The sequence below is a fragment of the Diaphorina citri genome, unplaced genomic scaffold, assembly GCF_000475195.1.
Source record: "Diaphorina citri unplaced genomic scaffold, Diaci psyllid genome assembly version 1.1 scaffold164, whole genome shotgun sequence".
Lineage (NCBI taxonomy): Eukaryota > Metazoa > Arthropoda > Insecta > Hemiptera > Psyllidae > Diaphorina > Diaphorina citri.
This window is the reverse complement of record NW_007377601.1, coordinates 287,144-298,955: the sequence shown is the minus strand read 5'-3', so window position 1 is coordinate 298,955 and position 11,812 is coordinate 287,144. Positions and strand designations below refer to the sequence as shown.

The 11,812-nt window shown below is 40.1% G+C and overlaps 1 protein-coding gene and 2 long non-coding RNA genes across 3 annotated transcripts; 2 read left to right on the top strand and 1 right to left on the bottom strand.

Moving 5' to 3' along the window:
• Window positions 1–344: 344 nt before the first annotated feature.
• On the top strand, window positions 345–11,769 carry LOC103505327 (LIM and senescent cell antigen-like-containing domain protein 1). The gene is made up of 8 exons (XM_026820650.1): window positions 345–577; window positions 8,189–8,206; window positions 8,755–8,947; window positions 9,445–9,586; window positions 10,142–10,400; window positions 11,123–11,341; window positions 11,411–11,573; window positions 11,628–11,769. Exons 1-8 carry the CDS (start codon window positions 379–381, stop codon window positions 11,767–11,769), a joined length of 1,335 nt encoding a protein of 444 aa, XP_026676451.1. The 5' UTR covers window positions 345–378.
• On the top strand, window positions 3,423–8,019 carry LOC113465814. The gene is made up of 2 exons (XR_003390415.1): window positions 3,423–3,487; window positions 7,976–8,019. It is a non-coding gene; the product is annotated as an uncharacterized LOC113465814 (long non-coding RNA).
• Window positions 5,487–6,030, bottom strand: LOC113465815. Its single transcript, XR_003390416.1, has 2 exons — window positions 5,817–6,030; window positions 5,487–5,708 (listed from the first exon to the last, which is right to left on the bottom strand). It is a non-coding gene; the product is annotated as an uncharacterized LOC113465815 (long non-coding RNA).
• Window positions 11,770–11,812: the final 43 nt, after the last annotated feature.

The window sequence follows — 11,812 nt, the reverse complement described above, 5'->3', positions numbered from 1 at the left end:
GACCTAGTCTGTCAGATGGTCTGAGCGTGAGTGGCTGTCCTAGGCCGGATACCAACTACGCGCAACGTTTCGTAGGTTCGTACAAGTTTAACCCATCCTTAAGGACATTTTTGCCCTTACACCTTTTGTGTATGACAGTAATATTGATCCGGTTTTGAAAATTCCATACCTCGGCTGGGATTGAACCCACGCCCTCCTGTTTACCAGGCGAGCGCCTTGACCACTACACCACCGAGGCAGGTAGGTTCGTACAAGTTTAACCCATCCTTAGGGACATTTTTGCCCTTACACCTTTTGTGTGTGACAGTAATATTGATCCGGTTTTTACAAAGCTCTCACCGCTTCCCATTTTCTGCTCCCCCTCATTTCAGAATCACCATGTCTCTGGGGAACATGTACTGTTCCCGCTGCAACGAAGGTTTCGAGCCCGAGGAGAAGATCGTCAACTCTAACGGGGAGCTGTGGCATCAGCAGTGCTTTGTGTGCGCACAATGCTTCCGCCCATTTCCCGGCGGCATATTCTACGAGTTTGAAGGTCGCAAGTATTGCGAGCACGACTTTCATGTGTTGTTTGCACCGTGCTGTGGCAATGGATGCCCTTCGCTCTCAACCTTTGCTATTTCTTTAGCAGGGGAAATTTCAGGCTGGTATCCTCCCTGTTTAAAGTCCCCCAGAGAAACAAAGAAATATTCTACATCTAAAGGAATTGATTTGCTTAAACTTCAACCTTACTGTAATTTCAAGCCTTCTTCTAACTTGATTATTGTCTTTTGTCGGGATTCGATCCGCAGTTCCTTCGTTTATGACGACTATCATGATTATGACCGCTCATAGATTTTCCTATGGTGCACAGTTCACGCACATAGCGATAGCAGTTCCTTCGTTTATGACGACTATCATGATTATGACCGCTCATAGATTTTCCTATGGTGCACAGTTCACGCACATAGCGATAAAAATATGACGAGAGTGCTGGACTATTCAACTAATGTGTTATCTACACTCCACTCGTAGAACAAAGCAACTTACATGCAGATTTCAGTGTTTCTACCCAGCCTAGACAGAGTTTCGTATACACGTGATGGTGTCAGCACTATTGGAGAACCACTTTACGTGATACTGTCAGCAAAAAATATATTGGAACCACTTTATAACTGCTGGAAGAGTGTGTGATTTCAGATTAGAATTAGCTTATGACTTCATTAGTGCGGTAGTCAAGTGTGCCAACAAATTTGCTTCCGAAGTTGCCTGTTTACCGGGGAATCAGAAGGTTTATTTATTCTGAATCCGTCACATGTGAATCCGTTTTCCGTGCATCCTCGAAGTGTTTAGATTCTATCGTTAAACCACTCGCTTGTGAAGTGCTCGTTTTTGAGATTAGATTACGGGGGCCAAGTGTAGGAACGTCTATTTAAGACGAATCAGTTCGTTGCAATTGTCTAGACGTGGTTTTCTTTTGAGAAATTAAAATCGATCGGGCTGCGAAACTGAGTGTATTTTTTCTTGGGTACTTACCTGTATTCGTATTGAATTCTTCCAAGTTTTCCCGGCCAGGCAAGGTCTGTCGCGTCAGACTTTTTTCCAATCCGCTCTACCACAGTGGTTGTGCAGTGTCAGTGAACATTTGGAAACTCGCAACCTTAGTGACTCACTGTAGATAGTGTAGGTGTCGAATTCAACGCGTTACTTTTGGGAAAATTCAGATTCTTTTTCATACCAATCTTGGTAACTGTGTGTTCGTGCGTTAAATTTAGACCCAAGTAGACTCATCTGAAGTGTCTTACCCTGTTTCTTACTTCGCTAAGTCGTTTTCGTCGTTTAAATCAATCGTTTAACTTTAAACAAATAAAAATCGGTAGTCGTTTAAAATGTCGAACACCGTTACGGCACAGAAACAGCCGATCCGGCACCCGGACGATTCTCCCTCCCCCCTCGCCTCGCTGCATTTGGAGAAGAGTTTTCTGTTTCAACGTCGACTAGGGTCAGGGCCGGACTACGAAGGCTGTTCAGGACCAGATGAGCCAGGGGCGGGCTATGAGGGGTGCTCGGGCAGCACGAGCTATGCTGATCCTGTGGACTATCAGCAGAGTCAGATTTACGACAATCTGATGGACTATGCTGACATTGCTGAATCTTCGTCCAGGTTTGTCTTCTTTTCGTCCATAGATTTTGAACTTTCTGATGAAATGCCCCATAATTATAACTTATATTACAACGAAACGAAGTTTGGGTGTCATGAACTTGTGAGTTTTGAGCGCGTATAGTCTGTCACTTAAGGAAATTTAGTGGTCTCAAGAGGTGTTTACTTAGACACTTAGAGTAATGAAAAACCTAATTAATAAATAATGAACTTTCGGTGAAAGTCAACCAACCCTTAGAAATTATAAATAAAAATGTTTTTTCCTCAAACTGTCTACTTGAACGTGCATTTCCTCAAAGTATACTTGGTACGAGTATCTCTTTTGATAAGATTTTTCGTTTATTACATGAAGAGTATTTTGAGTTCTGAGGTCACTATGAAATGTGTATTAGTGGTGGTTTAAGTGGATATTATGTGTTTTTGTTGTCCTAAGATCCTGAGCATTTGGCAATGTCATGTTGTGTCCAATAAATTTGCTTCATTTATCTTCCTAATAATTATCCTGGAATTTAATGCTACTGAGTTCTTACTGAAGCGATACTTATAAATATTAGAAGGGACTATTTATATGTAGTCTCATCTTGGTAATGTTGTACAAATAACAAGGTACTTGAGGTAATGAAAAACCTAATTAATAAATAATGAACTTTCGGTGAAAGTCAACCAACCCTTAGAAATTATAAAGAAATATGTTTTTTCCTCAAACTTTCTACTTGAACTTGCATTTCCTCAAAGTATACTTGGTACGAGTATCTCTTTTGATGAGATTTTTCGTTTATTATTACATGAAGAGTATTTTGAGTTCTGAGGTCACTATGAAATGTGTATTGAATTCCATGTTGCTCAAGACTCGATGACCATCATAATCCTATGTAGTTAGTTAATTTTTTCATGATTTTGTTTCAGAAATTCAAAAACAAACTTCTGAATTACCACTAGTCAAATGCCTGGGTAAGTTAATTTTCTTGACCAATTAGGTATAAACATACCTATGTAGGTAAAATAACACTGTTTAAGCCTAATCTTTTCCACAAAGTTTGGGTAACTATGCAGAAGTCATGTCCATGGAAAAGAAAAGCTCCTTTTTGTATTTAACCTAACCCTATAATAACACTAATCTCTGCTCTAATTGTGAAAACTTCTACTTGCATTTAACCTAACCCTATAATAACACTGGTCACTGCTTGTTTGTGCCAGTTCCTTTGGTAGCAATATTCCACGGACGTGACTTCTGCACAAGTACCTACTAAAGTTTGTTTACACAAAGTTACTCTGCACTCTGACTGTTGTAATAAATAAGAGAACCATTTCAATTCAATCAAGATGAAACTATCTACTCGTACCAATGTAAGTAAAATACACCCCGTATAAAACCTTTTGGGGGGGGGATGTCTCCCTCTGTGTAAATGGGTTTAATTTTTTTAAAAGTTCATTAAAAGGGAAGGTACAAAAAAAGTATTCAGAAAAAGCACACAGCCTTTTTTAGAACATTAAATACCACTCCCCTTCAGCTGTCACATGTGTGTGCTCACTTAGCTGTCACCCCTGTCACATGTGTCTCACTTTTTAGGATCAAAATTTTTTGTACCTACCTCAAGATCCCCCCCCCCTTCACTAGCTCCCATATGTAGTTTTTAACTACAAAACCTGCCAAAAGGACGGGTCCCTGCTAAGAAAACACACCTGTGTGTATCATTCTATTGAAGACAAATTTAAAGTGTGTCCAAACATATCGATCAACGACGAGCTAAATCTATGTTATCGAGACAGTGTGAAAGGTTTAGTCGACATCGATCGATGGACACATTTTTAGATCCCATCTTTTTATTATTATTATTTTTACAAAAACACCCTGTAAGATTCCGAATGAGATTGCGGTAGAGCTAGGCATAAATGAAACCTCAGAGATAAGAAATCTTGGCACCGCTAAGTTTTAAGTCACGATATAGGCGAATGACGAGCTATAAGCTCGAACGCTAATATTGCTAACCAAAGTGAAGAAGTACTCGTACCTATGTATCTAGCTACCTATAAGAAGTACCTAGATCTATTGAAGGATATGGCACAGTTGTATCTAATATTGTTATTTTACTGATATGTGTAGTTACCTAACTTCTGTCTAATGAATTATACCTACTGATAAATCCATGTGTGTTACGTACCTACGTATAGGTGTATATTCAGTCCGTATACCTATAAGTGTATTTATTGAGTGTTGGTATGTATGTGTATGTAGTCATTACTCATCAAGTCATCAGTCATTATGGGAGTGAGATAATGAGCCTGTGAAGTCTGTGAGAAACTTGTGTATGGGCAATAAGGGTATCCTAAAAGAAGAGGAATTAATTGGATTGAACTTCACCTTTTCAAATGGTCAGTCCTCTATCCTCTTCTTAGTCTTCTGACTTAATTTTGTCCCTGTTGGAATCGATCTGTAGTCAATGTGATTTCTCAATTCCCGAACTGTATGGAGTACCTTCGGTTATGACTTGACTGTTTATAAAAAAAAAAAATATTCTACAACTTCTTTTTCCTCGCCTTTTCCGTGTTCAGATCGGGTCGGCGTTTTTCGTCAGCTTCTCAATCAGCCCTGACTAGGGTGATTGCTTTGGGCTGACATTTGGTTTTGCCTACAAATTTTTTACGAGTGGATGCCCTTCGCTCTCAACCTTTGCTATTTCTTTAGCAGGGGAAATTTCAGGCTGGTATCCTCCCTGTTTAAAGCCCTCCCAGTGAAACAAAAAAGTATTCTACATCTAAAGGAATTGATTTGTTTAAACTTCAACCTTACTGTAATTTCAAGCCTTCTTCTAACTTGATTATTGTCTTTTGCCGGGATTCGATGCCATTTTTTTTTTTTTTTTTTTTTTTTTTTAGGAGGAAGGTACTCTTAAAGAGAAGAATAATTGCAGATATCGGGTTTTTGCTTTTTATGCAGACCTGTTTGTACTACTTAAAACTTCTAGTTCTACCTAAACTCAACTCCTCTCTACCTAATATTTTTCAACAAAACCTATGTAAATTGTACCTAAAATAATTTGAAGGGTATTTTTTAAGTAGAAAAAAAAACCATTATTATTTTCATTTTCCCCCTATTTCAAATTTTACAAATATGGTTTCCAATATTTTGAAGAGGATTTGTTTCTCTTTAAAAGGAAAAGAGATGTAAAAAAGTAGATAAAAAAAGCCCTTCCTTACTTTATCGTGTGCTTGATAAGCTTAACCCTTAGATTCACTTCATTTTCCCCCTATTTCAAATTTTACAAATATGGTTTCCAATATTTTGAAGAGGATTTGTTTCTCTTTAAAAGGAAAAGAGATGTATAAAAGTAGATAAAAAAATGCCCTTCCTTACTTTATCGTGTGCTTGATAAGCTCTAGCTAGATTCATGTAAGCTTAATCCATCTTTTAAGGCTCTTTGTCCCTACACCTAAGCCTCAAAGTGGTTTTTTTGTGTATGGATAAGCTGAGCTTAAAGCCTAACCCTTGGTGCTTTTTAATTTAGTGTAGACTCTGTGTTACCTAATGCCCGCGCTCTATTCCAAAAAAAGAAGACATTAAGGTGACCTTTCAAGTTTAATAGGACAGCCAAAGTATGAAAAACAGGAGGTAAAGGAAGAGGAAGGGTGTCCGATCCCCCTCTATTTTAAAAAAAAAAAAAAAAGACAACGTGACCTTTCAATTTTAATAGGACAGCCAAAGTATGAAAAACAGGAGGCGAAGGAAGCGGGTGTTTACTCGTCAATAATTCCCTGTTACCTATCTTCCTGAACTTCCCAAGGGCTACGTTCTTTTACTACGAGTTGTAACATTGTAGTTTTTCAAATGCTTTGAGCTTATTAGGCTGAATGTGGAAGTTATTTTATCACGTTAAGGCTAAAAAGTTTTTAGGTGAGCGTTACTTTTGGGAAAATTCAGATTCTTTTTCATACCAATCTTGGTAACTGTGTGTTCGTGCGTTAAATTTAGACCCAAGTAGACTCGTCTGAAGTGTCTTACCCTGTTTCTTACTTCGCTAAGTCGTTTTCGTCGTTTAAATCAATCGTTTAACTCAGGCCTTGAGAAAAAAAAAAAAAAAAAAAAAAAAAAAAAGACAACGTGACCTTTCAATTTTAACAGGACAGCCAAAGTATGAAAAACAGGAGGCGAAGGAAGAGGGTGTTTACTCGTCAATAATTCCCTGTTACCTGTCTTCCTGAACTTCCCAAGGGCTACGTTCTTTTACTACGAGTTTTAACATTGTAGTTTTTCAAATGTTTTGAGCTTATTAGGCTGAATGTGGAAGTTATTTTATCACGTTAAGGGTAAAAAGTTTTTAGGTGAAGTTAGCCAAGGGATTTTTTTTTTTCAACTGAAGATTTAATTTTCGACATTATTATTTTATTAAATTCGTTCAGTTATTTCTGACGATTGCTACTTAAAATCATTTAAAAATGAGTGGGGGAAAACAGATTTTTTTTCTTCCAATTTTTAATTTGGGGGTATTTTTAATTTATTCGTGTATTAATTAAGTAGGTGTCGTGTCTCTTTTTCTCTCGTATTTTCTTTTCCTGCAATATTTTCGGTTGTTTCACTCCACGTTTGTGTGATTTTTAGCTTTGTATGTTGTCTAGCATCTCAAGATGTTTTCCATGTAAGTTGTAATTTATTCTGGTAATAAAATTGACTTGACATGCATGTTGTGTCATAAAAACTAGAAAATATATGTAGCAAATCTTATTCATTTAGATTAGAGATTGATAGGGAATTTCAGGAGACTTCCTCAAATGTTGAATGAGTTATCGAAAAATGGTCTCATACATATTTGAAGTGATATATTCTAAAACATAAAAAAGTTTATTGAGCTCGAGAGGGAATTGTTGTCAGGTGAATAAAATAAATCCTATCCCATGAAGGAGTAAAAATTAAGTAATTTTAATTGTGTTAAGCATAAATGCTTATCACAAATATTCGCCGCTCAACATACTGCACGAAATTTCATGACGTGAGTTGTACTGGAACCACCAACTTCCAGATTCAAAAATCAAAATCCACTGTGCTAACCACTGAGGTGGGTACATAACAGTACACAATAGTGAGGCCCGGGTTTATATACTGTATAACAGATATACTTTATAACAGATCGATGTACTATATATACTGTATAACAGATCGCGGTCTGTTGGAACGTGTGTAGTGGAAGTCTTATATATAGTCTTATATTTGGTAGAAGTCTTATATATTGTACCTACTTGTACCCTATGTCTGTATATTATTCTAATAAAAGCAGTTTAACTGCATATTCAAATTTAAAAAAAAAAAAAGTGGAAAAAGCTTGAGACCTACATAAGTCTGTCAGACCGTCTCGTCTGAGAGAGTGAGAGACTTAGGTCTGAAGCTTTTTCCGCCATACACGTTCCGACGGTCTGTTCAGACCTAGTCTGTCAGATGGTCTGAGCGTGAGTGGCTGTCCTAGGCCGGATACCAACTACGCGCAACGTTTCGTAGGTTATAATAATAATAATAATAATAATAATAGTGCTTATTTATACTGCTCGCATAGGACTGAAAAGTCCCTTTACTCCAGCAGTAGGCTACTACTATTATTGTGCTGAAATTCTCAAATTATATTGAGGATAAAATTCCATACCTCGGCTGGGATTGAACCCACGCCCTCCTGTTTACCAGGCGAGCGCCTTGACCACTACACCACCGAGGCAGGTATCCTCGGTCCCTAAACTGTCCAAAACCCATCCTTAGGGACATTTTTGCCCTTACACCTTTTGTGTGTGACAGTAAATTGTCCGGTTTTTACAAAGCTCACCGCTTCCCATTTCTGCTCCCCCTCATTTCAGAATCACCATGTCTCTGGGGAACATGTACTGTTTCCCGCTGCAACGAAGGTTTCGAGCCCGAGGAGAAGATCGTCAAACTCTAACGGGGGGAGCGTGGCATCAGCAGTGCTTTGTGTGCGCACAATGCTTCCGCCCATTTCCCGGCGGCATATTCTACGAGTTTGAAGGTCAGCAAGTATTGCAGCACGACATTTTCATGTGTTGTTTGCACCGCGTGCTGTGGCAAGTGTGGTGAGTAGTTTTCGTCCAAGTTCACCAAGCAAAAGTAGAGGGACAATCCCAATTTAAATGAGAACAATGAGAACAAATTATGGAGAGCGCAAGATATTTTTTTCTTCTAACAGGCGCAAAGAGCACATGTCGTATCAAGCTTTTCCTACGATTTCCCTCCATCTTTTCGCTTTCAACGAAGCTAAGTGCACTCCAAAATAGCCAGAAATGCTTGTTCTGTAAAAGCTTGTTCAAATTTGACCCCTTTCCATCCCCCCCCCCCCCCCCAATGTCCTGTAATAATTGTAATTTAAATGAGGGTGTTCACACGACACGATTTTTTTTTTCCGAACGACACAAAATGTCCTTGTAGACAATGTAATTTAAATGAGAGTGTTCCCACTACACACGACACGATTTTTTTCCGAACGATAAGTGAGAACAGGCTGTTAGACGGACACCTGTCCAGATCCAGATAGCAACCTAAATAATTCGTCGGTCTGGAACTCGAGTAAAACGTATTCCTCCTCTTTTACTAACTGCTAACCCAGTTTGTCTCATTTTCCCAGGTGAGTTTGTCATCGGGCGTGTCATAAAGGCTATGAATGCCAACTGGCATCCGAAGTGTTTCCGATGTGAGCATTGCAGTAAGGAGCTGGCAGATTTGGGCTTCATTCGGAGCCAGGGCCGGGCATTATGCCACGAGTGTAATGCCCAGGCGAAGGCCGTGGGCTTTGGCAAGCACATGTGCCACAAGTGTCAGTGAGTATTTATGTTTGGGGTTTAAAGTCACTGTATAACCGTATACAAAAAGTCCACTTTGTGGCTTAGGTTTAGGGGCAAACAGCCCTCGACTGTTAAACAGGAGGGCACATGTTCAATCCCAGCAGAGGTATGGGATTCGCTCCTCACTCATTTGAGAATTTTACCACATTTAATGTAGTGGTTTCTTTGAAATGGCGGAGAAAACTCTTTGTACCTAACAGAATCTATCAAAGCTAAAAGGAACAGAAGAGAAGAAAAAAAAATAAACATATTTTACATTCTGCCATCCCTTTGATGGTTGCCTACAGACACAGCAATTCGTTTTTTCCCCCTTTTTCCATATTATTATTATTATTATTATGTTAAGGCGGTCTCTTCTAGATCCCTTGTGTGCCGCGTCCATTTTAGTTTAGGACTATTGCCCTTTTTCCATAAATTTATCATTACTTTCTATCCCTTTTCACCAATGACCTAATTTGTCTCGATGTTAACAGTGGTCTCATCGATGACAAGCCTCTGAAGTTCCGAGGTGAAGTATATCATCCGTATCATTTCAATTGTACATCGTGTGGTACGGAACTCAATTCCGATGCCAGGGAAGTCAAAAGTCGTCCTGGCTATACTGCCAATGATATGGTGAGTCAGGAGTGAATGAAAACTAGATGAGTGTAACTGATTTGTTTGATAGAAGTTTAACTCCTTCTTCGCCTTTTCCCGTGTTCAGACGGGGTCGGCGTTTTTCATCAGCTTATTAATCCACAGCAGCCACATAATAGAACAGTTGCGCTCACTTGGGTGAGGATTCCTAAGTCGAGCAGAAAAAATGAGGTAGGTACTAGGGAATTTTTCTGTTATGACTTCCAGATCCGGAGATAAATCGATTAAAAAAATACCGGTAAATCTTAAAATTTGACGTCACTGCATACGCTCTCGTACGGGATGACGTCATAGTACATGGCTCCTCCCGGTTCGTTTTTGTAAAAACTTATTATCTGTGCGCATGTTTCTGCGGGCTTCTTAAACTTTGACGTCACGACTCTTTGTACTTTTTCATTAGAACGGCAAATAAAAATTGACTTTTCGACCTTTTAAATTTACTTTTTTGGAGTTTTGACACTGTTGACCTCTTTCTTAGGATCTTCGAAAAATTTCCCTCAGCTTCAACAATTTCATTCCCTATTCCATTTTCAGAACGAGCTGTACTGCCTGCGGTGTCATGACAAGATGGGCATTCCGATATGCGGTGCATGCCGGCGGCCTATAGAAGAGCGTGTCGTGACTGCGTTGGGCAAACACTGGCATGTCGAACACTTTGTGTGCGCGCGCTGCGAGAAGCCATTCCTCGGACATCGCCACTACGAGAAGAAGGGACTGGCGTATTGCGAGACCCACTATCATCAGCTGTTTGGAAACCTGTGCTTTGTGTGCAACCAGGTCATTGGTGGAGACGGTAAGTCAAATATTATCAGTTTATTGAGGTAGAATCACACTATATCACGTCACGTGAGCTCACGTATAAGAAGGGCCTGGGGTATTGCGAGAGCCACTATCATCAGCTGTTTGGAAACCTATGCTTCGTGTGCAACCAGGTCATTGGTGGAGATCGTAAGTTAAGCTGTGTTTTATTAAAGTAGAAACACACTATATCACGTCACGTGAGCCCATGTGTAGCTGTCCTGAGTAGTAATGTAGCTGTCCTGAACGAAATTACCTACGATATTATGGAACCTCACGATGAACTTCTTCCGCTACATTCTCACCCTCAACTCACCTGGGCAGTAAACAGCGCTGCTCACATCTGGGGGAACAAACCATTTGACAGGTAAGTAACCTCCATGGCGGGTATCACACTAGGCTTGCACTCAGAGGTCCCGGGTTCGATTCTTGGCAGGGTCGAAGTTTTTTCGGCTCTATTCTTGGAGTTCGGAATGCTCCCGTAGTTTGTCCCTCATCAGATGTGAGATAAGAGACACGATACTTCCCATTTAGGTGCTGGGTCGACACAAGAACACCAGAAGTAACCCGTACAAATATTTGCAATCGAAAAATGAATACAATTTTTTGTTTATGGTGGGAATTGAACCCGGGACCCTGCATGGCAAACAAGCGCGTTACCACCGGACAAGTAGGTACATTTTTTTAATACTCGTATTTGATTACTTTTATTTCTAGTATTCACGGCGCTGAACAAGGCATGGTGTGTGCATCATTTCGCCTGCTCCACGTTGGGCAAACACTGGCATGTCGAACACTTTGTGTGCGCGCGCTGCGAGAAGCCATTCCTCGGACATCGCCACTACGAGAAGAAGGGTCTGGCGTATTGCGAGACCCACTACCATCAGCTGTTTGGAAACCTCTGCTTCGTGTGCAACCAGGTCATTGGCGGAGATGGTAAGTTAAATATTATCAGTTTTTTGAGGTAGAATCACACTATATCACTTCACGTGAGCTCACGTGAAGCTGTCCTAAGTAGTGATAGTAGTGTCTTCGGACTTCGCCACTACGAGAAGAAGGGACTGGCGTATTGCGAGACCCACTATCATCAGCTGTTTGGAAACCTGTGCTTCGTGTGCAACCAGGTCATTGGCGGAGATGGTAAGTTAAATATTATCAGTTTATTGAGGTAGGATCACACTATATCACGTCACGTGAGCTCACGTGAATCTGTCCTAAGTAGTGATAGTAGTGTCTTCGGACTTCGCCACTACGAGAAGAACGGCCTGGCGTATTGCGAGACCCACTATCATCAGCTGTTTGGAAACCTGTGCTTCGTGTGCAACCAGGTCATTGGTGGAGATCGTAAGTTAAGCTGTGTTTAACCTCCGTGGCCGAATGGGTATCACACTATGCTTGCACTCCGGA